General features: G+C 37.8%; 1 protein-coding gene across 6 annotated transcripts; it reads left to right on the top strand.

The window, feature by feature from the left end:
- IL17RB (interleukin 17 receptor B) lies at positions 1-26603 on the top strand. Of its 6 annotated transcripts, XM_026676732.2 has the most exons (13): positions 1-154; positions 1271-1295; positions 2530-2655; positions 6691-6800; positions 11635-11761; positions 14524-14571; positions 15617-15771; positions 16029-16097; positions 16652-16736; positions 17361-17396; positions 21041-21130; positions 25500-26070; positions 26241-26603. In XM_026676732.2, exons 1-13 carry the CDS (start codon positions 83-85, stop codon positions 26245-26247), a joined length of 1521 nt encoding a protein of 506 aa, XP_026532517.1. In that variant the 5' UTR covers positions 1-82; the 3' UTR covers positions 26248-26603. The 6 variants fall into 6 exon arrangements, 4 of the variants coding, with proteins under 4 accessions (XP_026532517.1, XP_026532526.1, XP_087810900.1 ...); XR_015747512.1 differs by lacking the exon at positions 26241-26603 and having other exon boundaries at positions 16671-16736; positions 25500-25542; XM_026676741.2 differs by lacking the exon at positions 17361-17396.
- The last annotated feature ends 295 nt before the right edge of the window (positions 26604-26898 follow it).

The following is a 26898-nucleotide window of genomic DNA, read 5'->3' as shown; positions in this document are numbered from 1 at the left end:
AAGCGAGAAGAGCTAGCGAGCCAGCACTCGAGCGAAGAGCAGGTAGTAGCTAGGAGGCGGCTCCTGGAAGAGCCGGGCCGGGATGAAGGCTGCAGCGTGGGTGCTGCTAGGCTGGGTGCTGAGCGGGAAAAGCTTCCAGGGAGAAGTCCAGCCGGTAAGCGATGCGCCAAAGTGCCTGCGCTTTTTCTTCCCTGCGTTGGCCTCGAGCCTTGCCTCTCCCCTGCTCGCCGCAGAAATTGGGAAGCTTTGAAGAAGTTCAGGCATTAGAACTTCTGCCTGGAAAGTGGCTTTCAAAAGGTTCAGCGTTCCTCTTCTTTGGAAATGTTTGGTTGCCACGCAGGGCTTTGGGAGACCTTCTTCTGCTGAAGATTTCAGCAGAAATACCTAGGAAGTCTGGCTTTTTTTTGGTATTATGAATATATAAATTGATATTAGTTGACACCTCAGCAACAGTCTGTTATCATAGCATGCTTTAGGGAAACTACTTAAAAAAGAACTGAATTAGCCTCAGCCTGATGCAAATAAACTTTTGAAGACTTAATTCTGAAATTAGGAAATGTTTTTGAGTAAAAGTGATCAGAGATTGGGGATGAGATGTTTACTTGATGGACTTGTAAAAAGGCCAATAATTTCTGGGTTCAAATGCATATAACTGTACAAAAAATGTCAACATTTGGCTGAAAACAGTGTTCTTGTTGGAATTAAAGGAAAACAATTAAAAAAGAGCTATGGAAAATTATTTTTTATATATGATTCCTGCTGCAAGATATCTTCCATTATCATTGGCATGCTGTTATCTGCATTCCAGCAAGTTATGGGTTTAATTAATATTTTAAAAATATTTTAATTTTTTTAAATGCCATGTCCATAGCTAACAGTAAATTAACTTCTTAACCCATTAGATTGAGATTATACTTCTCTGACTGGTTAACATCCATTTTGCCAGTGATTTTTTTAGGAGTGAAAAATGATGAAGGTGAAAGAGGAATGAATCCATTTATCTAACTATGAACACCTTTGAGGAGAGGTGGAATATAAATGCAATCATAAATTAGTCTGCATTTCCAATTCTTTTGCTCATCAGTCAGTCAGTCTCATCCCCAATCTCTGATCACTTTTACTCAAAAACATTTCCTAATTCAGTAATTCAGTCATTTCTATAGCAGCCTATCTAAATAAATGACTGGGCAGCTTTTAATTTTCCTAGAAAGTAACGTTCTATTTATTACATTTCGTTTTCTTTTAATCCTGGTTTTCTTTTTCATTACAGCATATCAACTGCTATGAAGAAGATGGTATGTATAAATAAGATGTGGTTTTAGGTGTTAACATTGTGAAAATTCTGTATTTGACATTCATGCACCTCATTGCCATTGTAGGTGGTTTAAAATATCAATATGTGACCTTGTGCATCGAACAAGTATACTCATCATATGACTGCTTGACTTTTGCTCTTCCTTGACGAATTTATCATTCCTGGAGATAATGTTTAATCTTTCCACTCCAATGCTTTTGCATAAAGCAAACTAAATCCATAATGCTTAAAGAATGCAATGATGTTGATTTCCCTGTAAATAAATACTAGTGACTTTCTCAAGGGAGTAGGCTTTAGAACATGACATTCTTTTTAATGTTATATTGTGATAGTTTTACTGTTAATATCTTCAGTTGTGAATTAGTAGTGGAAGAAGTGAATGAAGAAAATACAAGGGACTGGCAGGGAAGGGTGAAGTCATGACATGACTTATACTTCCTGAAAGGTATTACTGAAATGAATCAGGTATATAAAATGACTCATAGGAAGGATGGGTTTGGATTTGGCATGAACCGTATAATGTATTCCAGGACATCAAGATCACATTTCCAACATTTGATGGAAAAAATTAAATTTCAATGTAAATATTTGCACTTTGAAAAAAATAATGTCATTCCTATACAAGAAAAATTGTTCATTTTCTGAATCAGAATGTATTCTGATGGCAATTTTAGCCATCATAAAAACTTAAAACAGACATACAATAAGCAAATGATCTTGGGAATCACATTTCAAATGGAAATTTATTGATGACAATAAGGAGGATGTTTCTGAGGGCTAAATTAGTACACATACATTTCTTGAGTTATTTTGATTCTTCTTACGTCTCCTTCAGGAAAGGTATGAGGTAAAATGGCTGCCAAAGTCTATTAAGAGATCTTTAATTCTAAATCTTCTCACTTGGAGGAAGGTATAGGATAGCCAAAAATATACTGCAGCTGGACTTTTACTGGTAAACTCTCCAACTCTTATAGATGTTAATTCTATGGCTGTTGGCTTTTCTATACCCTTTCTAGAAGGGTAGCCGAGGCAGCAGACAACTCTAAATGACATGTCCACCATTGTGAATTTTTCTGGGGATGAATGGTGGTGTTCAGAGAAGGAAGAGTACCTCATCCAAGGCTTCAAGGCCTTTGCAGGCTAGTTGGGACAGCCTAATAAGCTGGAGGTTTTCCCTACAAATATACTCACTCCTCGCTTTCATTTTTTGTAAGGGCCTCATCCTGAGTTGGAACAACAACATAGATTCACACCAGCAGATGTTTTTAATATCAGCATCAAGATTGTTGAAATACAAGGAATATGCAAATTTAACATAACTTGGATCCTTAATGCAGACGGTAAATTTCATTATTTAAGTAATAGGCTGATAAATATTTTGTATTAAATATAACGAATACTTTCCAATATAATAAATACTGTAATGTTCACTTGTAATATGCCCTTCCTACCATGATTGGGAAGTAAGCAATGTTGTGATTGTCTTGTTTTAGTTCCTGAAGTCTGTGGGCTTCGAATGGAGAACAACAGGCCTTCGCTAAACCCTGATAAAACTAAGTAGCTCTGGCATTTTGGGCCTTCTGGATCTAGGGCTTTACCATCTTTGATAGTGGATAAGTTGGTACCATCCTATACAGACCTGGTGGACAATCTGGAGGTCCTAAATTCATGATTTCTGCTTGAGGATCAAGTGGCAGTTTTGGCTGGGAGAGCCTTTGTACAATTTCATTTTGTATGCTAGTTGTACCCTTTTCTGGATCATGAGACTGTGCTCAGAGTTACACCTTGGTCACCTCTAGAGTGGATTGCTGCAACAGGCTCTGCATGTGGCTGTCTTTCAAGAACATTTGGAAGCTTCAATTGATAAACAGTGTGGCTGCACTAATAATTTTATGTGTCGGTAGGATGGCACACATTACACATTTGCCTCATGAGCTGCAATGGTTTCCCGGCTGCTTCTGAGTACAATTCAAGGTGTTGATCTTGGCCTATAAAGCCCTAAATTGCATGAGATCAGGTTTCTTGACCCTTTTCCTGCTCTGCTGCAGCTTTTACCGTCTAGAACAGTGATGACGAACCTTTTTGGCACCAAGTACCAAAAGTGCGCACATACCCAAAATGCAACACATGCCTCCCCGTGCATGCACCCACCCCTGCGCATCTGAAGAAGAGACCCGAAGAACAGCTGGCCGGCAGGAGGCGCACGTGCATGTGCAGCGGAGCTGAGCTGGGGCAACAGTGCATGTACCCACAGAGAGGGTTCTGTGTGCCACTTGTGGCACATGTGCCATAGGTTTACCACTGGTCTACAACATTACTCCCCTGAGGTGCAGTTGGCGCTATTCCTAGTAGCCTTCCAGCAAGCTTTAAAGTGTGTTTTTCCAGAAACCTTGGGATACCCATGAGAAAGCTGCAAGGTGGTTGTATGGTGTTAGGTGATTGTTCTTCCAATCTTGGCTTTTTCATGTTTTTATTCTATTTATTTATTTATTTATTTATTTATTTGTTTGTTTTTTTGTTTGTTTGTTTGTTTGATTTGTCAATTGCTTACAAGATAATAGGTATAAGTATATACATAGTTATGAATACATGAAATGGGTACATATAAGAAAAATAAAAGAAACAATAGGACAGAGATGGTAGGCACGTTGGTGCTCTTATGCACACCCCCTACAGACCTCTTAGGAAAGGGGTGAGGTCAATAGTAGACAGTCTAAGGTTCAAGTTTTTGGGGTTTGGGGAAGAAACTACAGAGTCAGGTAGAGTATTCCAGACATTGACCATTCTGTTGCTGAAGTCGTATTTCCTGCAATCAAGTTTGGTGTGGTTAACCTTGAGTTTGTATCTATTGTGTGCTCTTGTGTTGTTATGGTTGAAGCTGAAGTATTCATTGACAGGTGGGACATTGCAATGTATGATTTTATATACTATACTTAGATCGTACCGAAGGCGGCGTAGTTCTCGGTTTTTAGGTCTAGAATTTCAAGTCTGATGGCATAAGGTATTCTACAACGAGTAGAGGAGTGGAGAACTCTTGTGAAATATTTCTGGACTTTCTCAACTGTGTTAATATCAGATACGTAATGTGGGTTCCAGACTGATGAGCTGTATTCGAGTATTGGTCTAGCAAATGTTTTGTATGCTCTAGTTAGTAGTGTGATATTACCAGAGAAAAAGCTACGTAGGATTAGGTTAACAACTCTTAATGCCTTTTTGGCTATGTAGTTACAGTGGGCTCTAGCACTTAGATAATTAGAGATGAGTATTCCAAGGTCCTTTACAGAGCTTGGATCATCAACAAGGTCTTGACTATTCAGCTTGTATTTTATTTTCTGATTTTTTTTTGCCAATATGTAAGACAGAGCATTTATTTGTTGAGATTTGAAGTTGCTATTTATTAGACCATTCTGATACATAGTCAAGATCTTTTTGAAGGGTAGCAGTATTGTCTGTGGTATTGAACAGCTTTATATCATTAGCGAAGAGAATGCAGTTGCTCTTAATATGATCACAGAGGTTTCTGATTTAAGCTCAGTCTTTTAAGATTGGTTGTGTTGTTTTAATTGTTTCTGTGTTTGCCAGTCATGTCTCAAAGGTGCTTTTTTAGGAGGCAACTGGACTTTTTCCCTTTTTCCTTTGAGGATGTTTGGCTTCTCATCCAAGAAGCTTTTTCAGCTCTCCCCGGATGGTGGAGGATGGGAGGATTTATATTCCTTGCAGACAGCTGGTCATTTGCATTCTTTTTAGAGTGCTATTGAGGCCACTTGGAGGTTTATCTGTATCCTCACGGTCACCTGAGTAGTGCAAGTGTGTGTGGAGCATTTGTGGCTGCAGGATGTTTTCCATTTGGGACAACCATGACCTGGATGACTGAGAATCTCCACAGACTTTCACCAGAGTCATGTTTTGTGAGACGAGCAGCCATATAAATTTGTTAAATAAATCAACTCAGTAATAAAAAAGTAAGGAAATATATTTATGCTTCTGACCTGTGCAATTAAGTTAAGCTAATTGAAATTCTGAATGTGGAAAGCAGTAAAGTTGACAAAAAATTAAAGTTCGTGAGAAATAATCTCAAATATTATCTATGCTGATTTATGAAAATTTTCTCCTGGATTTTTTTAAAAATATTTTTTAAATGTATAATTGTAAGAAGGTATGTAAATAGTCAAGAATCATATTGAGATTGGAGGAATGTATAAACCCAAATCAGTAAATAAATAAATGTAATATTGTTAAATTCTCAAGTAATGAGAAATTCCAGGGGAAGTATTATAAAGTCAGCTTCTTTTTGATAATACATTTCAATGTCCTTTTTTTTTATGATAACGAATATATTACAATGAGCTTGTAATATTTGTTGTATTTTAACACACAAGTAATAACAAACATACAAGCTCACTATATACACTATAGATCCAAACAGGGGTGGGATCCGATCAGTGTAACTACTGGTTCAGTGATTTTACATCTGTCTTGTAGAATTTTCTGTGTCATGAATTAATTTATTAGTAAAAAAAAAATTTTTTTTTACAAACAAGTAACTAGAAAACTGAGTCATGATCTGACTCAAGTATCTTGAAGAAATTCTACCGTTAAGATTTTCTGTTGATAGTCTAATCAACTGCACAGTAATTAAATGGCAAACTGACAGAGCAGGAAACGGAATTCTTTGAACAAATGTGAAAAGTTATTAGAAGAATGTAAATCTCTTTATTGCTGTCCCATCTGGCAGAAACATCAAATCAGAAAAGAGGACACAACCTTCTTTCCTTAACCTTTTTCAGGCTTCTTCTTGGCTCTGTGGCAATAGGGTAACTGAAAGTACTTTTAACTTTTTTTGGTGTTGCTATGTGTATGTTAACAAAAAGCTTTTTTAAAAATAGGAAGCACATGCAAACAGATATTTTCTTAATTTTTTTAATTGGGGGTAGGAGGATTAAAAATATACAGTTTTCCCTTGCTGTTTCTGTTTTCTGATTCCTGTCTGATTTGGATATGCAACAAATAGAACAGAATAGTGTGGCCAAGTGTGATTGGACACACAAGGAATTTGTCTTGGTGCAAATGCTCTCAGTGTACATAAAAGAAAAGACACATTCGTCAAGAGTCAAGAATCATCAGGTACAACATTTAATAATAGTCATAGGGTACAACACTTTGATTACATCTAAAATCCAGCAGTAAGAGAACAAATATATATTTCAGTATTGGAATCCATGTAGATAGATGTATGGAATAGGATGCAGAATTGGCTCAAGGTAGTAAAAGTAACCACAAATCTGCCATTGTATTTGTAGTAGTTGGAATGGCACTGTTACTGATAACCTCTTGAAAACAAACTAGGATACATTGACAAAATAATTATCTTGCAGCCAGTATAACATACTTGAAGGCAACAAAGATATGTGAATTCTATCATGGCTGTATTCGATGTGACTACTTAGAAGAATTTCAAAAGCAAACTATGTCTGAGCATCAAAAAGTAAGCGTTTTTTTTTAAAGTTGTGGTTTGCTGCTGTTACGTTGTGCTGCTAGAATATGATTTTAGTCAGTTTACTTACCTAATGCAACAGTAAATTATTTCTTTTAAGACAACATGGTGAGTTGGAGTAGAAATTGTTTCTGTACAATAGAACAAAAATAGTGTACTGTAGCTTATCTTCTGAGCTGAAATACAAAAATCTATTTTTATGTAAAATTATTGCGAGATAAAAATAAATTTCAGTGCTCCAAATGTGCTCAAAGTTTCTGTTCTTTAATATATGTTTTTGCAACTGGCTCTGTTGGTGGATATTAAAGTATCATAAAAATGGAAAATTGACTGAACTATTGAATTTCCACTTTGAATAAAAACACAATTATTCTGAACTTTTTGGTACACTTAAAATCCTACCAAATTCTATTTTGGACAGTAAACAATAATGACCAGTAAATAAATAGTAACTCAAGATAAATTTTGAGGCAACTTAGATTAAACATCTAAATATTATATTGCTTATATGTGCATATTTAATATTTTACTGAAGTCAAAGGTTGAATGTTTACATACTTAGTTTACAGCATGTCTGATTACAAAAGCAATTTAAAAAAATCAAAATTGTAAAGAACAATAGTACTAACAAATTAACCCTCCCTCAAGATAAATGGCAATTAAAGTTAGGATTGAAGGTCCAGTGAAATGAAACTGTCTTTAAAATTCATAAGGTAAGAAGGAAAAAAAGAGAAAAAGAGAGAAAAAAGAAAAACAACCCAGTAAATAAACAGATAATTTACAAGAATGATGGGACATTTGTTAGTTAAGAATTTTCAATATTTTACAAGTTTTCCCTAAAGATAATATCTTACATTGATTTTTAAAACTGCAGGTCATTGTTAAAATCAAATTAAATATCAATGATAATAATCAGTGCACAATAAATCACAAATAATCATACTACAGTAATTTATATCCAAACATTGAAGGATACATTCTTTTTTTTTTTTAAAATTTTTATTGGTTTTTAAGACAAACATAGACAAACAAAACATAAAAACATCAAACCATCTTCCATATATATACATACAGTGTGCCGGTTGGTTTACAAATTGTTTTGTGCTTCCATTTCGTAGTCTTCAATTACAATTACATTGTATATACTCTCATATTTTCAGTCAAATATTAAATACATTAATATCATTGTTAATCAATCATTTGACTATACTTTTATTCATTCATGTTTTACGAAATAATCCATATTTTACTTAATTTGTTTTATGACAGTTCATATTATCATCTCAAATCTATCCTACAATCATTTTGTAGATATAATAAGAAAAGAATACATCTTTATATATTTATTATTTTCTAAGAATCTACATATTTCATTACCATGTTTTATTGTCTAACCATTGACAGAATAGATCCCAAATTTTATAAAATTGTTTATCTTGTTCTCTGATTTCAAATGTCAATCTACTCATTTCAGCACATTCCAATATTTTCTTAATGATTTCCTCCTGTAATGGTATTTTCTCATTTTTCCAGTTTTTGGCAAATACAATCCTAGCCGCTGTTAATACATTTACAATCAGGTATTTCAATTCTTTACTATATATTTCAGGTAAAATTCCCAATAAAAATATCTCTGGTTTCAAGTCTATATGCTTTTTTGTCATTTTTTCCAACCATGTGTGGATTTTAGTCCAATATTTTTTGGCATCCGCACAAGTCCACCACATATGGTAATATGAGCCAGGTATCTGATGACATTTCCAACATTTTTCAGATTTTTCTTGAACATTCTTGCTATTCTTGTTGGGGGAAAATGCCACCTGTAAAACATCTTATACAAATGTTCTTTATATGCTGTTGACATTGTCATTTTATAATTTTGAGACCACAATTTTTTCCATTTCTCTAGATCAATCCCATATCCAAAATTCTTCCCCCAAGCAATCATAGTTTCTTTAACTTGTTCTTCTTCTAGTTTAATTTCTAATAAATATCCATACAATTTTTTAATCACCTTTTCATCAGTACCTGTCAAAATCTTATCTAAGTCAGTCAGTTTATCATAGAAACCTTCTGTTTTAGAATCTTTTTCATACCTTGAATGTATTTGCGCATATGAAAACCAATTCATCTTTATTTCATTCAATATTTCACCATATCTAACTGTTTGTTCCTTTTTATATATTATAGGATAAGAAAATGCTTCAATAGTCGATAGCCAGACTGGAATTTTCAAATAACATTGCCTTTTAGTCTTCTCCCAGTTTAACCACAGAGACTCCCGTATATAATGTCTTCTAAAATACCCCTGTGTTTTAGTTCCTTTATACCATAGAAAAGCATGCCACCCCAACAACAGCATATCCTTCTAATGTCAACAATCTAGTATTTCTTAATGTTATCCATTCCTTAACCCACATCAAATTTGTAGCTTGGTAATACAAACTCCCAATTAGGCAAACCAAATCCTCCTCTTATTCTGCATCTTGCAAAAGTTTTAACTTTATTCTCGCTTTCTTACCTTGCCATATATATTTCAACACAATTTTATTTAAATCTTCAAAATAATATTTTCCAAGCCTAACTGGAATTGTTTGGAACAAATATAAAATTCTGGGTAGTATATTCATCTTGATTGTTGATATTCTCCCTATTAATGACAGTTGTAAATTTTCCCATTTCGCCAGATTTAGTACTATCTGCTGCTTAAGTTTGATATAATTATTCTCTTTTAGTGTACTACATCTTGCTGTCAAATGTATCCCCAAGTACTTGATCTTATTTGTGACCTGAATTTTCAATACATCCGCCAGTTCTTCCTTTTGTCTTGATAGCATATTCTTTGTCAAGATCTTTGTTGTATCTTTATTTATTTTCAAACCAGCCACCTTTCTATATACCTCTATCTTTTCTATCAATTTTGATGCTGTTTCTAGTGGGTCTTCTAAAATGAAAACCAGATCATCTGCGAATGCTTGCAACTTAAATTCTTCCTTTTTAATTTTCATCCCTTTTATATCCTTTTCTTCTCTAATATTTCTGTTTAACACTTACAAGATTAACACAAACAACAAAGGTGATAGTGGGCACCCTTGTCTTGTTCCTTTTCTTATATCGATAGAGTCTGTCCCTCTATCATTACCTTTGCCGTTTGGTTATGATATATAGCTTCTATTGCTTGAATAATTTTTTTTACCAAAGCCCATCTATTCCAGCTGTAATAACATGAATCGCCAATTCACATTATCAAATGCCTTCTGTGCATCTAAAAATATCAAAGCCATTTGTTTTTCAGGATGTGCCTCGTAATATTCCAAAGTGTTCAAGATTACTCTCATATTGTCTTTAATTTGTCTCTTTGGCAGAAATCCATTTTGGTCAGATGGATAAAATTGTTTAAGTATTTTTTAAGTCTTTCTGCCAAAATTGAAGAAAAGATTTTATAATCTGCGTTTAGTAAGGAAATAGGTCTATAATTCTTGATTTATAATGGATCGGCCTCCTCTTTTGGGACAAGTGTAATATAAGCTTCTGACCATGATTTGGGTATCTTCTTCTTTAACATAACTTCATTCATAACTTCTAGCGATGGAAGGTTCAACGATTTTTGTAGTGTTTTATAAAATTCTGCCAGAAGTCCATCTGGGCCTGGTGCCTTTCCATTGTTTTGCTTCTTAAGTGCTTCAGTTAACTCCATCATCGTTATATTGCTTTCTAACATTGTTTCAATCTCTTTAGGTATCTGGGGTAGATTAGCATTCTGTAAGTACTGTTTAACTCTTTCCTCATCAATATTCTCTTGTGTGTATAGTTTCCCATAATAGTCTCGTATAATTTCCTTCTTCTCTTTACTACCATAGCAAACTTGGCCTTGGTCATCTATTAATTGCAATATTTCCTTGATTCTTTCTCATTTCTCAATTTATATGCTAACCATCTACCTGGTTTATTTGCATCTTCAAAATAGTTCTGTTTCGCACCTCTGATTTTCTGTGCTAGTTCTTCTTTTTCCATTAGTCCCATTTTATGTTTAATTATATCCATTTTTAACTTAATGTCCTTTTTCTGTGGCATTTTCTGTAGCTCTTTTTCAAGTCCTTTATACTCATCCTCTAATGCCTTAGAGGCTAGTCTTTTCATGGTATTTCTTTTCCTTGTATAGTCTATTATCAAGCCTCTGACATATGCCTTCATTGTATCTCATACGAGGATAAATTCTTATTTAAGAGATTGTTAAAAATTAGAATACTATGGTTTTATTTTAAGAGAAATCCTAAGGCTGGATGTGGTTCAAGCTGATACATGGAATTATAATTTAAAAAATGTCTTTCCATTTGAATTAACTTCTGTGTCAGATTTTATGATGGGGATAACTCTTAACAAGACTTCCCAAAATGGTTTGATCAAATAGCAGATTAATTCTGGCAAGATAGTGCTTGATATAAACCAGATTTAGACCAACAAACTGCATCATGTATGGTTTTTGGAAGCAACAACTGCTTTCTAATTTTTTTATTCTGGGCAAATAAACATGCACTTAGAAATCCCATTATAATTTTTTTTGTGATATTGTCATCTTAGTATTTCATTAATGTACCAGATCCAATCAGTAGTGGAAAATGGAGTAAGTGAGGAGTATACAGTATATGTATAATTACATTGTGTAAGCCAACTTGAGTTGCCATGGGCGAATAGGCGGCAATATAAATTAAATGAATAAATAAATAAATATGCTTCTGATTTGCTTGCATTTCTGAAAGAATATTGTTCAGAAAAAGAAAGTGGACTAGTTCATATCCAAAATTATATAACCTTCTAATTACAGTGGCAATTCAACTTTGTTGGATTTTCTGTAGAAGAAAATACTAATTACTTCATTGATGTTTATAACCTTCCACCAGCAAATATAAATGAGGATCATTCAAAAATACAGAAACATCTAATTTCTCCAGGTAAGTGATTAAATAGTGTTGATTTACAAATTTTCACCTTTAAATAGCTTCTGTAATTTTAAGGTGATATATATATATATAAATATATAAAACTGTTATACATATACCGTATTTTTCGCACTATAAGATGCACCTGACCATAAGACGCACCTAGGTTTAGAGCAGTAGTGGGATTCAAATATTTTTACCACCGGTTCGGTGGGCATGGCTTGGTGGGTGCGCTTTGCACACATGCACACACTTTGCATGCACACACGTGCCAAACACGTACTTTGTGCAGGCGCAGAGGCATTTGCGCAGGCGCAGACTCATTCTAACTTACCTCCTGCAAGCCTGCACTCTCCTGGTCGCTTCAGCAGCTGCTGTGCAGCACTCTGCTGTGCCGCGCAAAGCAGCTGTGCTTCAAATTCAGGGGATAAAAGTGAATATGGGAACCTGCGCGCACGGGTGAGCCCAACAGCAGAGCAGCAGAGAGAATCAGTTCTGTCTCTGGTGCTCATCACCGCTACTGGCTCAGCAGAACCAGGCTGAACCAGTCCGAACCGGTAGAATACCACCACTGGTTTAGAGGAGGAAAACAAGAAAAAAAATATATTCAGAGTACTGTGAATATGGAGCGCTGAATATGGAGCAGCAGTATAGTGAGGGCAGGAGTCAGAGCCTGAGAGGACCACAGATAAGTGTCCTCTCATGTGCCAGCTCTCCTATTGACTCCTGCACTGCAGAAAAGAGACAGAAGAGGCAGGCAATGACAAAGACAGAAGAGCACTGTAAAAGCAGATGTGCTATTCAACCGGTTCGCACCTATTTGGGCGAACCGGTAGTGGTTATTTGGCATGGGTCGCCGAACTGGTGGCAATTCCTGGCTGTCCACGCCCCCAAGCTGGTCGCCCGGTCGCTCACTTGCGATCGCTCTCCTAGCTTTCAGTTCCCCACATCCTCTTTCTCCCCGGGGAAAAGGAAGAAAGGCATGGACGGTGCAAGTATCGCTTTCCCCGCATGAGTTAAAGTGTCGGGAGTGAGAAAGAGTGCGGTCTGACAGAGGGGGTGGGGGTGAATCGAGCCTTGGAGCACTTTTGCAACGTAAAAGAAATGCATTTTGGAAGTAGGTCTTTTAAAAACTTCTCCAAGGATTCCCCATGGACGCTGCAAGTATCGCTTTCCCCTTGTGAGTTAAAGTGCTGGAGTGAGAAGGAGTGCAGTCTGACAGAGGGGGTGGGGGTGAATCGAGCCTTGGAGAAATTTAAAGGAGCTGCTTCCACAATGCTTGTCTGTTAAGTGCTGTGTGTGTGTGTGTGTGTGTGTGTGTGTGTGTATGAGAAAGAAAAAAGAAGAAAAGAAAGAGAAAGAGAAGAAAGAAAGAAAGAAAGAAAGAAAGAAAGAAAGAAAGAAAGAAAGAAAGAAAGAAAGAAAGAAAGGGAGAGAAAGAAAGAGAAAAGAAAAATAGGAAGAGAGAGAGAGAGATAAAACTCTGTGCTATTATTTTTAATTGTTCCATTATTTATCATGTGTTAATATTTTACACTGTCCCTACACCTAGAGTGATTTTTCGGCCTTCTTTTGCTCAAGGCTACCACATATTTTTCAGGGTTTACATGCATTCAATGTCAATAGTCCAGAGCATAAAATACACATGTGTTTAACAAGAGTTGAAAGGGACCTTGGAGGTCTTCTAGTCCAACCCCCAGCTCAGGCAAGAAAACTGAGGATGCCAAACTCTGAGTAGAAATCCTGGGAAAGGTGTCAGAATAACACTTAGAAGGGACCTTGGGGGGAACCCTATACCATTTCAGAGAAACGGCTGTCCAGTCTTTTCTTAAAAACTTCCAGTGATTGAGCACCCAGAACGTCTGGAGACAGGCAGTTCCACTGGTTAATTGTTCTCACTGTCAGGAAGTTTCTCCTTAGTTTTAGGTTGCTTCTCTCTGTTCAGTTTCCATCCATTGCTTCTTGTTTGCCTCCTGGTGCTTTGGAAAATACATCCCCCCCTTTCTTTGTGGCAGCCCCTTAAAAGCCTGTTGCCTATATTACACTCTTGAGTAAAGATGTGAGCCAGTTCCTCCTTTCAGTGGTCCATGAAAGTACATCTATAGTATGCAGATGATAAAGTCAAAAAAGGTCAACAACATTTTTACAGAACTATAGATAAGTTGAGGCTGGGTGACAAGGAATGTCTGGGAGGGGAGGGGCCAGGTGAGGCACCCCTTGATGTGAGTGACATTGGGTTGGCCACGCCCACCCAGTCACATGACCACCAAGCCATGCCCACCCAGTCACATGACCACCAAGCATGCCCACCCACCCAGTCACATGACCACAAGCCACGCCCACCAAATAAGCCACGCCCACAGAACCGGTAGTAAAAAATTTGGAATTCTACCACTATGTAAAAGGACCCTGCCACTGCGGCCCGACTGCTGTTCACCAAAACTTCACAGTCTGTGATGCAATATACACTCCATAAGATGCACAGACATTTCCACCCACTTTTTTTTTTTTGGGGGGGGTGAGTCTTATGAAGCGAAAAATATGGTACTTAAAAGTAATGGGTCCAGCTGAGTTTTGTTTGATAACTAGAACAAGCATGATATTTAATCTAGTGACTTAGAATGTGTTCATTTGCTCTTCGGTGGCTTATGCTTTCATGCAGTTTTCCTAATCTTTATTTTAAAAGTTTTTTTTTTTCTTATAACTGGAATCAATTGATTTAGATATTATAAGTGTTCATAATTTCTAATGCAAAAACTCTTATTTAAATTCAGACTGTGAAGATAATAGCTTGAAATATTGCCAAAACTGTATAGAAAAAGGTAAGCACTTATTTTCATTAATTCATTACTCTAAGGGTCATTAAAATTTATTATAAAGCATATATCAAGATATTAAATGCAATGGGGACCATAAACTATGACTCACAAATAAAATGCCAGGGAATCCAGGGGCACCAAGAGGATGAAGAGGCTTTCTATTTTTGGTTAACTACAGAAGAACATTTGATTATGTTATTTTTCCTGCCCATTTTAATTAACAGCCCTTAACAGCATTTTTGCATTTATGTATAGCTTTGTAACCTGTTAGAACTAGAATCTATGTGAGGAAATTGTGCATTACACTAGTATACAATCATGGCTTTTCAATTCAGTTCTTTTCTAACTGATGTAGGCAGTGTTAGCAATATAAAATTCTGTCATTATAAGATTTCAATTAGAAGTTATTTTAAAAAAGCAAACTCATTTTTTCTCCTATTTGCTGTTGTGCAGGACCAATATAGTCCCTGGTTAATGCCGGTTGAGGAATTTGTTTGTTTTTGTATCTATTTAACATTTTTATAGCATGTCCAGCTGAAAAGACTCTGGGAAGGTTACAAAAGGAAAACTGGGGCTGTTATCCTAACACATATGACAGGCACCAGTTTAGTTTTTCTTTTATTTACATTCGCCATCTCTTAATCAGAGATCCTGCTTGTCTTATGTAATTTAGTTGTGGTTAATTTTACTGTTGTCTTTTGGTGCTAGGAAACAGATTATTCCCCCGTTGCCCAGTCTGAAAATATCAGATTTATCATTTCATGCAATAATTGTCACTTAAAAGTTACCTAAAATTACTTGCAAAGGGATGTTCTCATAAAAAGGAATAACCGGTATATGTTTAAAAGTCATGGGATAATTGTGAAACATACAGTAAATACAATAAACACATTAAATTAAATATTTCTAAAAACTATTATAACAGCAGAAAAGTGCTATATTAATCTGTTTTTTCTGTCCAGGATCTGAAAGCCATGTGTGCTTTAAAGTAAAATCAATGAAAACATCAATCATATTTTTTAATCTGGATTTATTTTTAATTTCACAGGGAGTTTATGGGATCCAAATATAACAATATGTAACAGGGAATTTGAACTAGAAGTGAATTTTACACCTAGTAACTTTTGTTCTAAATATAAAATCCATCTTTGTGACTCTTATGAATGCAATAATTCGATTCTTCATGCTGTGCCTACTACCAAGGTATATTTTTTTCTTCTTTAGCTATAAAACTAGGAATGAGTATGATGATTGTGAGATTATATGACTAAGATAAGAGTTGAACACAGATGATACCAGATTGAATAAAGTCAAAATTAATGTAAATATTAGCTTTTGAAAAACATCATGCAATTACAAGCTGAACAGATAAGAAATAAAACTGTCACTTTTTTAAAAAAAAAAGTAAACGTTTTGAAAAGTTCTGTAATACATTTATCTTGATTTTTTTCTTGGAATAGGGAAACAATATTAGAGTTTCAGAAAAAATAAGAATGAATGATCAAGAAAGATACATAATATTTAAAGAGGTAAGATTTTATTTTTGTTTGTAAGAAAAATGTTAAATTAGAAGGGTTGTATGAATGTTTCTGATTGATGGCCCAAACATTGAAACACAAGTTACACCTGATGCTATCTGCCTCATCAATGTGTATGAGGGGATAATTATTCAAATAAGCTTTGACAGTACTATCTTGCTACAAGAGGTCATAGTTTAATGGGCATTTTCTGGGAGGGTTAATCATTTTGCAGGAAAGGAGCTTAATAGCAATAGAATTAGACTTATATACCACTTCATAGTGCTTTAGGAATTCTATCCTATAGATGTTTCCTCCAACAACAGTTTATGCTATTGGAATATATGCATATATAACCAAAATTGATTTAATTTTTATGGGACATGCCTTTTATATTTTTAAACTGAAAAGTGCAGAATGGATCTCTTTTCTACAATTGTATTCTCACAGCTACCTTCTTCACTGTTGTTAAGAAATTTTCAGTACAAAATTAAATATAAAAGCAATGCTTAAGCACTGTATTTAATAATAATATCAATGTTATTATTATGCTTTTCTTCTTCCAGCTAATTCCTTATTTTCCAGGATGTCAAAATGACTGCAAAAGATACTCGTATTATCAAACAGTTTGCAATGAAGAACGTATCCCTGGTTAGTTGAAACTTCTAAATGTTTATCTATGGATGGAAACATTAAGCTTTATATGCTAAGGTAATTTTCTTAGTATAAGCCTAAGATTGGCCAATGAGATCATTAAGCTCATTTAGGCAGCTTCAGACAGCTTAGACTCTATTTTCTTACAGGTTTGTGAGAATAAAAGAGCTTGGAGGGTAAGGAAAAGAACTATATTAGTTGCTTTGAGCAATTTTATAGGAAGAGCAAAAGATAAAATAATAATCTTGGTGGATAAGTAATACAGAATACAGAATAACAGAGTTAGAAGGGACCTTGGAGGTCTTCTAGTCCAACGCCCTGCTTAGGCAAGAAACTCCAGAAAGTAACAAAAACACTCAAATAAGCAGGCAGCCAACACCCATAGTATGTAATTCAGTGATAGCCCCAATGTGACTTGGGTCAGATTTTGACTAGAAGATGGGGAGAGAGGCAAATATTGTACTGATGTGTTAACCATGAATAAAAGCATCTTCATTCAGGTTTAGTTTTTTTGTGCGTGCTGAAAATGTAGCAGATAGTAGATGGTATAAATATGATTGTACATAATTAATTCAAGCAATCAGAATTCCCTCTCTCTCTCCCCCCCCCTCTCTTTTGCAGAACCAAATTCTACAGCTTTCATAGTAAACAAACTAGGTATTGGATAATGTTCTGTTCAATTTCAACATTATTATGTGATGCCAATCATTGTATAATGTTGTAGAATAGTCATAATGAGTAAATCTATCCCATGTATTTGAATAAGTGGCCTTCAAAAGAAGCCACAGAAACAGGAAGAATTTTCCAGCAGATTTCAACATATACAGCATGTGGAAAAGTACCAAAAAGAACACATTGAGAAAGACACATCAGGAAGATAAAAGATGATTTCCATGGGATAGTAATATTCTCATTGAAAAATGCCAGTATTTATTAGAAAAGTGTTAAGGTGGGAATGGTCAAGATTCAATGGAATATTCGAGTCTTGCACCTCTTGACTTACAACCATTCATTTAACGATTTTTCAAAGTTTTCATGGCACTGAAAAAAGTGACTTTGACCAGTCCTTGCACTAATGACCAGAATAGCATCCCTGTGGTGACGTAATCAAAATTTACTATTTGGAACCAGTACCCAAGTATTTATCACAGGTTCAGGGTCCCAGAGTCATATGATTGCCATTTGCAACTTTTCCAGAGGCTTCCAACAAGAAGTCTATAAGGAAAGTCAAATTTGTTCATTGACTGTGACAAGAGAGATCATAAAATCAGATGTAACTCATGACTGTATCTCTTAGGGACAGAAGTTCTGGTCCCAACTGTAGTTATAACTTGAGGAGTACCTCTGTTGGAAGTTATAAAAGTTTATGGGAACCATACGCTAAGCTACAAGAAGATGACAGCAGAAAAAAAAAAAACCACCTTTCTATATGCTCCCCAGAATGGTCTCTAAACTGCTTATTTAGTTATTTTGTTCTGTATCTTTTAATTTAAACCAGATCATGATAGCCTTTATCTTTAGCTACTCAGTATTTTATCAGTTCCATGTCAGAAAAAAAGAAAAGAAGAGAGTTTTGTTAGGTTTATATAAAGATAAATTTATTTCTAGGACATTGTGAGTGAAGAAGATAAATTCAAATGATAACAGTGTAAAAAAGGATAATAATATGAAAATCACAGGATAATAATATGAAAATCACAGAATCACAAGGCTGCAAGGAGCTTTGGAGGTCTTCTAGTACAAACAATTGCCCAAGGCTAATGTCCTTATACTATCGCAGATAAATGCTGTTCAATCTTTTCTTGAAAACCTCCAGGGATGGAGCATTCATAACTCCAGGAAACAAGCTGTTCCATTGATTAATTGTTCTTAGTGTCAGGAAATTTCTCCTTAGTTCCAGTTTTGATCTCTGTTTAATGAGCTTCTACTCATTATTTCTTGTCCTGCCCTCATGTGCTTTGGAGCAGGGGTCGCCAACCTTTAGGACCTCAGGGACCACCAAATTCATAATTTTAAATCCCACAGACCACTGATATGAATTTTGACTCATGGTAGTTTGCTGACGTTGGTGTGTGTGTGTGTGAGAGAGAGATATGATCTAATTTTAGAGGGCTGGTAGTGATGTTCTCTCTCTCTCTCTCTCTCTCTCTCACACACACACACACACACACACACACACACACAGAGAGAGAGTTCCCTCACACATCCCCACCCCCTCTAAGGTAGCCACATTCCTAACCTGCTCTTCAGCTCTGTTCTCAGGGGAGAGGGAGGGGGGGTATTCTGCGATCGATAGGAAAACAGGATGGGGGATTTTCCTGCAGAGATCCTGGGAAAATCCCAAAAATGTCTGCAGGAAAATTCCCCTCCCCGCTTTTCTATCGATCGTTCTTTATTTGGGATCACAGGATACCATTTCTAGCTCCGTTTTCAGGGGGAGAGAGAGAGAGACTTTTGGCTTCATGCAAGGAAAGCAGCAGAAGTCTTTCTTTCTCTCCCCCCAAACTCTGCCAGAAACGAGTCTTTGCCAGTGCAGCCTCTTGGAGCAGGAGGCCTTGCAGGGTCCCAAAGACTCATTTCTGGTGGAGTTTGGGGGAGAAAAAGACTTTTGCTGCTTTCCTTAGGTGCAGCCAAAAGCAGAAGAAGAAAGAAGCGGAAAGAAGCAGCCCGGTGGCCAGGCAAGTTCCCACCCTCCGCCCTTTCCCCTCTCCCCTCACTACCTCGTGTTGTTCCGACTCAAGCCTTGTGTTCCCGTGGGACATGTGGGCGGCGCAGCCTTGTGTTCCTGCGCAGCCTGTATTAATTGCTTTGGGGGGTGCTCTGGGGGTGACATTTCTCTGTGGACCACCAAAATTTTCTCGCAGACCACCAGTGGAGAATAGATCAACATCCTCTTCTCTATGATAGCCATTCAGTTATCATGTCACTCCTAATCCTTCTCTTTGTTAAGCTAGTCATACATCATATGGTTTGGCTTTATCATCTTTGTGTAATGAGGTAAAGAGAATGAAGAATGAATATCCTTTGAAGAGAGGATGCAGGTGCATGTTGGGGAGGAAGAAAGACCTGAAACTCCTTATTTTGATTATGACATAGAGACATACAGTTTGTTAACTGAACATATTATATAGCAATTAATGACCAGCAATTAAGAGATGGGCTAAGATCAGACTCTGGGAAGAAATCTCCAAGGAAAAAAAAAATAGACTGCCTTAGTAACACAAATTGCAAAACTGTCCTGAGAAGGAAAATTGCTGTTCAGGATGTTATAGAACCCAATCAATATAGAGAAGATTCCCAGGATAAGACTTATTGGTGAAGATATATGGATGTATGAGTGCATGGAGTTTTAGTTTGGAAAGTGAGTAAGCTTAAACCCATATTTGGCTCTATGCATTCTAAAAGCAGTAAGTCCTGGAAATGTCGCAAAGATCTTTACAGTCCTCAGTCTGACATAGGCAGCCTTTGGTTGCCAAAGAAAGACTTTCTTTGTCTCTGGGCATATGCTAACAAGATACATTGACACTGAATTAGTGTCATTAGTTCTACATTTTGGCTGGCTACCATTTTAGATATTTCTGGGACTTTTTCTTTTTGACCTTTTGAGTGGGTGATTGTGATGATGGTAGGATAAGCAACATATCTGTGGCCAGAGTCAATATTTACGTTTTGGGGAGGTTGAGAACTACAACTTAGAGCCAGATGTAGCAAACAAGAAGGTGGTCTCAGTTCTTAGCAGAAGGTTTTGTGTTGTGTTTTTTAATGGCAATACTCCTGTTTTAAGCTTTCACTATGGCAGCGGTGTCAAACTTGCAGCCCATGGGCCAGATGCATCATGTGCTGGCCACACCTTTGCTCAGTTTAGCAAAGGGGGAAAAAAATTGTGATACGTCACGTGACAACAACGTTGTCACAAGTTTGACACCCCTGCACTGTGGTATTTACCTACTTAGCCTCCCAAAATTGCCTACCAATTGGCAGGTTTCAGCAAAATGGATTGCGAAGCATCAAGTTGCCTATTCCTAGTTTAGACCATGATCAGAAGATTGCTTTGCTGGTCGTTGTGAATTTGGAGACTGAACCACCCATGTTATTCTGACATATTTTAGATTTCCCACATCTTCTCATTTAAACTCTAATATCTCACCTCCATCTGTGCTGTATCACCACTTCCATACATAAGAATGCATTTTACAATATTTTGAGAATTAGAAATAGCAATTGCTCATTTTTTATTAAATTAAATTTAAGCTTTTAAAAGAATCTTGCAATCTTACAAACCTGTTTTCTTTCTCATTTAGATATGAAAAAAACATATGTTGGCATATCCATCACTTTACTTCTGATTGTGTGCATAGTTGTTGCTATGCTTTATTTCAAGAGTAGGCATGGTAAGAGCTTATCTTATTCTGTTTTGTTTATAGTCCCTCCTCTATCTTCTGTCTACAACTGAAGACTCAGAAGATTGAAATGTAGGTGCTACTTTGACTTTTCCTGTCAATTCTGAGACATCTGGGAAAATGGAAGTACTCTCTGAATCCAGATTCTTGTCTAAATTCTAAGAAACTGCAGGATTTCAAAATACAGATGGAGTAACATTTACTGGGAAAATAACAAGTCCTGTGACATCTCAAACACTAGCATATGCAAATAGATCTGAGTATGGCACATATGATTGGGAGGTAGGCAGATGAGAAAGAATGGAGAGAATGTTTAAAGAGATTAGAGCAAACATTGAAAGGAAAAGATACAAGCAGTTACAATTATTCATAGAAAGTAGCTGCTGCAGAAAGTGTTAAATGTGGCATATAATAAATTTTAGTTTTAATATGTAAGAAATACTGTAGTATTAAGCCAGTAACTCGATGACAATATTTCTAGTCCAGCTGCTTTTCACAATGAAATGTTTCAAGTGAAATTGAATAAATAATTACAAGCATGAATTTTAAAAAAAGCCGCTCAGTCGCGGCAGATGCCGGCTTTTGTAGCCAGTGCTGTCCAAAGCTTCAGTCACTGATGGGGCTTTATTTCTCCCACCAGTGGCTAGGCCAATGAGTGGAGAGTCTGCTAGCCGACTCCACTCTATGGCCATATTTGGCAATACTTAACACCCCTCCCCTCCTAGTCAATATTCCGCCAATCAGCACCTGCGTACCTTATGTAACGACGTAGGTAGGCGGGGCTTCGGGAGGTGCAGCTGGACCTGCGCACCTCACTTGTTCCTGGGGCAGCAGCCCGAGCGGACGGGTCTGCTGCTGCTCCAGTTCCTGCCTGTGGAACTGTCTCGAAGCCATCATGGTGTGGCAGGGACCGTTGAGCCTGAGACCTCAGAATTACACCGCAGGACCTCCTCTTCAAAACATAAGTGTTCCTGCATCTTGTCCGGGTTCGAGGCTAGTTCATTAGTTCTTGTTCTGAGTTCTGTTGGCAGGGCATCTGCTAGGGACCGTTTCATTTGCTCGTGTTGGTTTTCTGACAGCCTGTCTGTGATCGGGATTCGGCCTCTGATTTGGTCGATGTGTCTCTCCCACTGTTTTCCCTCCTCTGTCTCTACTCGATAGGATCTGGGTCCGGTTATCCCGATGACTTTGGTAGGTACCCAAATGGGTCCCCCTGTGTAATTGTGTGCGTAGACCGGGTCCCCTATGGAAAAGTTCCTACACTTCCCGGTGGAGTCTACTGGGGTTTCAGGACTGTAGTTCGGGTAGATCCTGTCTAGTGTCGATCGGAACTTCCGGCCCATCAATAGCTCTGCTGGGCTGCGGTGGGTTGTCGCATGGGGTGTGATGTGTTGGGCCAACAGCATTCTGTCGATCTTTTCCTGCCAGTCCCCTTTGCCCATTCTCCTGAGAGTTTCCTTGGTCGTTTGGACCATTCTCTCCGCCTGCCCATTCGTGCTCGGATGTGCAGGTGCTGATAGGGCATGCCTGATTTCTAGTCCAGCTAGGAAACTCTTGAATGATTGTGAGGTGAACTGAGGCCCATTGTCGGAAATGAGAATGTTCAGTATTCTGTGGGTAGCGAACAGCTTCCGCAAGGCTCTTATGGTTGATTCAGTGGTGGTGGATTTCATCTGGATTACCTCTAGCCATTTAGAATATGCATCGACCACTATCAAGTATGTTTGCCCTTGGCAAGGCCCAGCGAAGTCGACGTGTAGTCGGGCCCATGGGGCTGTGGGTGTCTCCCACTTTCTAGGGCTGGCTGCTGGGGGGCCTGGTCGGGTTTCTTGACAGGGTATGCAGGTAGAGACCCAGGTCTCTATTTCCTTGTCTAGTCCCAGCCACCACACATAGCTTCTGGCTAGGGTTTTCATGCGGACTATCCCCAGGTGGCCCTCGTGTAGCATTGTTAGTACTCTGTTTCTTAGTTGTATTCTCTCCCCATAGAATACAGCCCTTTTGTATGGATAACTCAGCCTGTCTGTTTTTATAAGGCTTGAACTCGTCCCCTTCTATGGATTCCGGCCATCCCCTCCACACCCAGTTCGAAATCCACACCATGGTTTTGTCGCGCACCGTGAGTTTGGCGATTTCTACAGACGTCATCAGTCCGGGCTGTAATTCTTCTACTAGAAGTACTGTGGTGGAGGGTGCCGGGTTTTCGACGAGATCAGGGAGAGGGCAGCAACTCAATTCATCGGCATTTGAAATGTTTTTTCCTGGCCGGTGAATTAGGTGGTAGCTGTATGCGGCCAGGAACACAGCCCATCTTAACATCCTGGGTGATAGGATGTTTGGTGTGGGTTTGTCTCCGGCAAGGATTCCCAGCAGGGATTTGTGGGCAGTAATAAAGTTGTATTGTCTTCCCTACAGGTATTCATGGAAGTGCTTGATCCCTGCGGCAAGCGCTTCCTTATCAATCTGACTATAGTTCATTTGTGGTTTGGATAAAGTCTTAGAGAAATATGTGATGAGGCTTCTGTCCCATTGGGTAGTTTGTGGCTGAGGACTGTTCCGATTCCATAGGGGAAGGCATCGCATGTGAGTGTCAATGGCACTGTCTCACTATATTGCATGAGGACGCTGTCGGATGTCAGGATGTTCTTTATTTTTTTGAATGCATCAGCCTCGCGTTGTCCCCACATCCAGCTGGTCATCTTATCGAGCAGTCTATGGAGCGGTTCTGCGATGGTTGCTTTCTGTGGTAGAAAGACATTATAAAAATTGACCAATCCCAAGAAGGGTGGCAGTTCCGCTTTGTTTTTTTTGGGGGGCTTCCCGAATTGCTTTCAGCTACCCATCTGTGGGTCGGATGCCTGCTGCATCTATCAGGAACCCCAAAAATTCCACTTGGGGCACAGCAGGAACAGGTAACAGTCTTTATTTTGTGAATTAAGAAAAAGTTGCTCAGCCATGGCAGGCGCCGGCTTTTGTAGCCAGTGCTGTCCAAAGCTTCAGCCACTGACAGGGCTTTATTTCTCCGACCAGTGGCTGGGCCAATGAGTGGAGTCTGCTAGCTCAGTGATCCCCAACCTTTTTGACGCCGCGGCCCGGTACCGGCATCAGCTGGGCGCCGCCATCTTTTTTTGACGAAAAAGTGCTTCCGGTGACCTCACCGGAAGCACTTTTCATCAAAAAGATGGCGGCACTAGCGCTCGGTGAGCTTTTCCGGTAGAAATGGCTTTCTACCTGGAAAAGCTCATCGAGCGCTGAGCGCCGCCATCTTTTTGATGAAAAAGTGCCCGTGAGCTTTCTACCCGAAAAGCTCACCGGAAGCACTTTTTTACCAAAAAAAGATGGCGGCGCCCAGCAACCAGCGGCCCGGTAAGACTTGTTCCGCGGACCGGTACCGGTCCGTGGACCGGCGATTGGGGACCCCTGTGCTAGCTGACTCCACTCTATGGCTATATTTGGCAATACTTAACTGGAGGCTGCTTTTGTTGATAATATATAACAAAAGTATAATGGGTTGAGGCTTCCATGACAATTGTGTTTTCTTTGATATTGTTGGTGTTTGATTGTAATTTTTGACAGAATATTTTTTGACATGTTCCTAACCACAATGATGCTCAAATGACAAAATATGTGCCATGATGTCACTCCATGCTCCACCTTTCTTATATGTTTATGATGTTAGTCCTATTAACACTGACACATTTCCTCACTTGTTCCCCTCTTACATGGATGGGTCATGGAAGCATTATATATTCAGCCTCAACACTTAGTGATAAAAGGTCTGAAAATCTGAAAGATAGCCTTAAGTAACATGAAATTCCCACTATGATAGTGTGGATTCTTCAAATAGGACATTCACAATTGCTCATCTTGTGTACCTTGGGAAGAAAAGAAAATGGTTTCATATTAAAGGTAGTCCTTTCCCTTGTATGCTTACTTTTGGTAATCCTCAGAAGGGTGAGAAGATAGAAGTCTGAAAACATGGTGTTGCAGTTACCTCTCTTTTCTATAGTTCAGCTGATAACTGCTTCTCACTGCTTCTCACTTATTTTTTAGATACAGTCCAAAGTATTAGCTAACTTAACCAAAACCATCAATACCCCTCCTGAGCGATTTGGCCTGACTTTGTTATTTTGTTTTTGATGGAGGAATTTGTTTGTACCATATTCATTATCATACAGCATTCTGTTGTCCCATAGGAATATGAAACTACTGGTATGTTTGTCAGCTAATTTGTATTGTAAAACTATATGCCACAATATATTCCCAGATAACAAATACTGTTTTTTTCAGCTTACTTAAATGTGAACTTCCTTGCTCCAAGTTTCATTTTAACAGTGGTGCTGTTGTTTTTTTTAAACAGGTCCAGCAAGTAATCTGGCTCATTTCCATCCTATAACAGCACAAAAACCCGTAACAATTCTTGTTGTATATTCTCAAGAAGCCTGTTTACAGCATACCGTCCTAAGTTTTGCTGAATTTCTACAGGAATACTGTAAATGTAATGTTATAATAGACCTGTGGCAAAAACGGAGAATTGCTGAAATAGGAACTGTGCAATGGCTTGCTACTCAGAAAGAAATTGCTGATAAAGTCATTTTTCTTTGCACAACCCACTCAAGTGCTTCATGTGATTCAACCTGTAAGAGCATTATAGAAAACCAGAAAAATTCTGAATGTATGTTCACTCTTGCATTACACTTTTTCTTCAGTGATTGGAAAATGAATTCTTCTCTTTGCAAGTACATGGTTGTTTCTTTCAATGAAACACATCCAGATCCACTTCTCCCAACTCCATTGAACATCTGCCCAAACTATTTTTTAATGAAAGATATAGACTCCTTTTGTAGAGACCTTTACTTTTCACAGAGCCAGAAGTATAAAGCTGCAAAGAGAAGCAGACCTGGGAATTTAAGATTAGTCCTGGATTGCAGGTATGGTATTAAAATAGAGATTGTCACTCTTTTTTTCTCTTCTAACTATAAAAGTGAATTATTATTGTAAGTTGGAAAACTGATACTATAGTTTTTGATATTATCTTCTCTACTTAAGAAAGTGAATGGTAACAATTTCATAACATACATGGTTGCTAATTCATTTCCAGGGATTAAAAGGACTGTGAAGGACATGACCAGGCTGAGCCCAAGGGACGAGTCAAATGGATCATGAGTCCCTGCATGCCTGCAAGAGATCAAACTCCAACTCCCTTGAATGCCTTAATTCCTGCTCATTTCCCTCAACTGTTAGTAGCTCAGATTTTTGTAGACATCTTAAGCTTACAATATATCTTTATACTCATTTGAACTGCCTGAATTACCTGATTTCCCCAGAGCTTGATAGACTGGCAATTATATTTAAATCACTGTACAATTTTGGCCCACGATAGAAATTATGTCCCTGCTTCCTATGTCAGATATGGATTTCTCAAGTGTTTCATTTGCACAATATAAAACTTGATTACTGCAAACACCTATTGGTTCTTCCTCACAAGCTCTTCTACTGACTCATACGCTCATGATTTGCTGGCAGCTAAACGCGTTGGCTGAACCTGAGATATGTATTACTTCAGTCAGAATTTACAAATCATAGCTGTTTTGTTCTCCTTTGTTATAAGAAGCTTCCCCCACACTTGCTTTAAAAACGTAAACAGCCTTGAATTTAATGGAACATGAATAAGGAATTTACACAAATACGTTGTTTGGGGAGAGAGATTGCTCCCTCAGTCTCACCAGTGTCACGTGCCAACAGGATTCAGCACTCTT

The sequence above is a fragment of the Notechis scutatus genome, chromosome 2, assembly GCF_049901735.1.
Source record: "Notechis scutatus isolate UNSWTSFEM ecotype Mainland chromosome 2, rNotScu1.2, whole genome shotgun sequence".
NCBI lineage: Eukaryota > Metazoa > Chordata > Lepidosauria > Squamata > Elapidae > Notechis > Notechis scutatus.
This window is presented reverse-complemented; position numbering and strand designations above follow the sequence as displayed.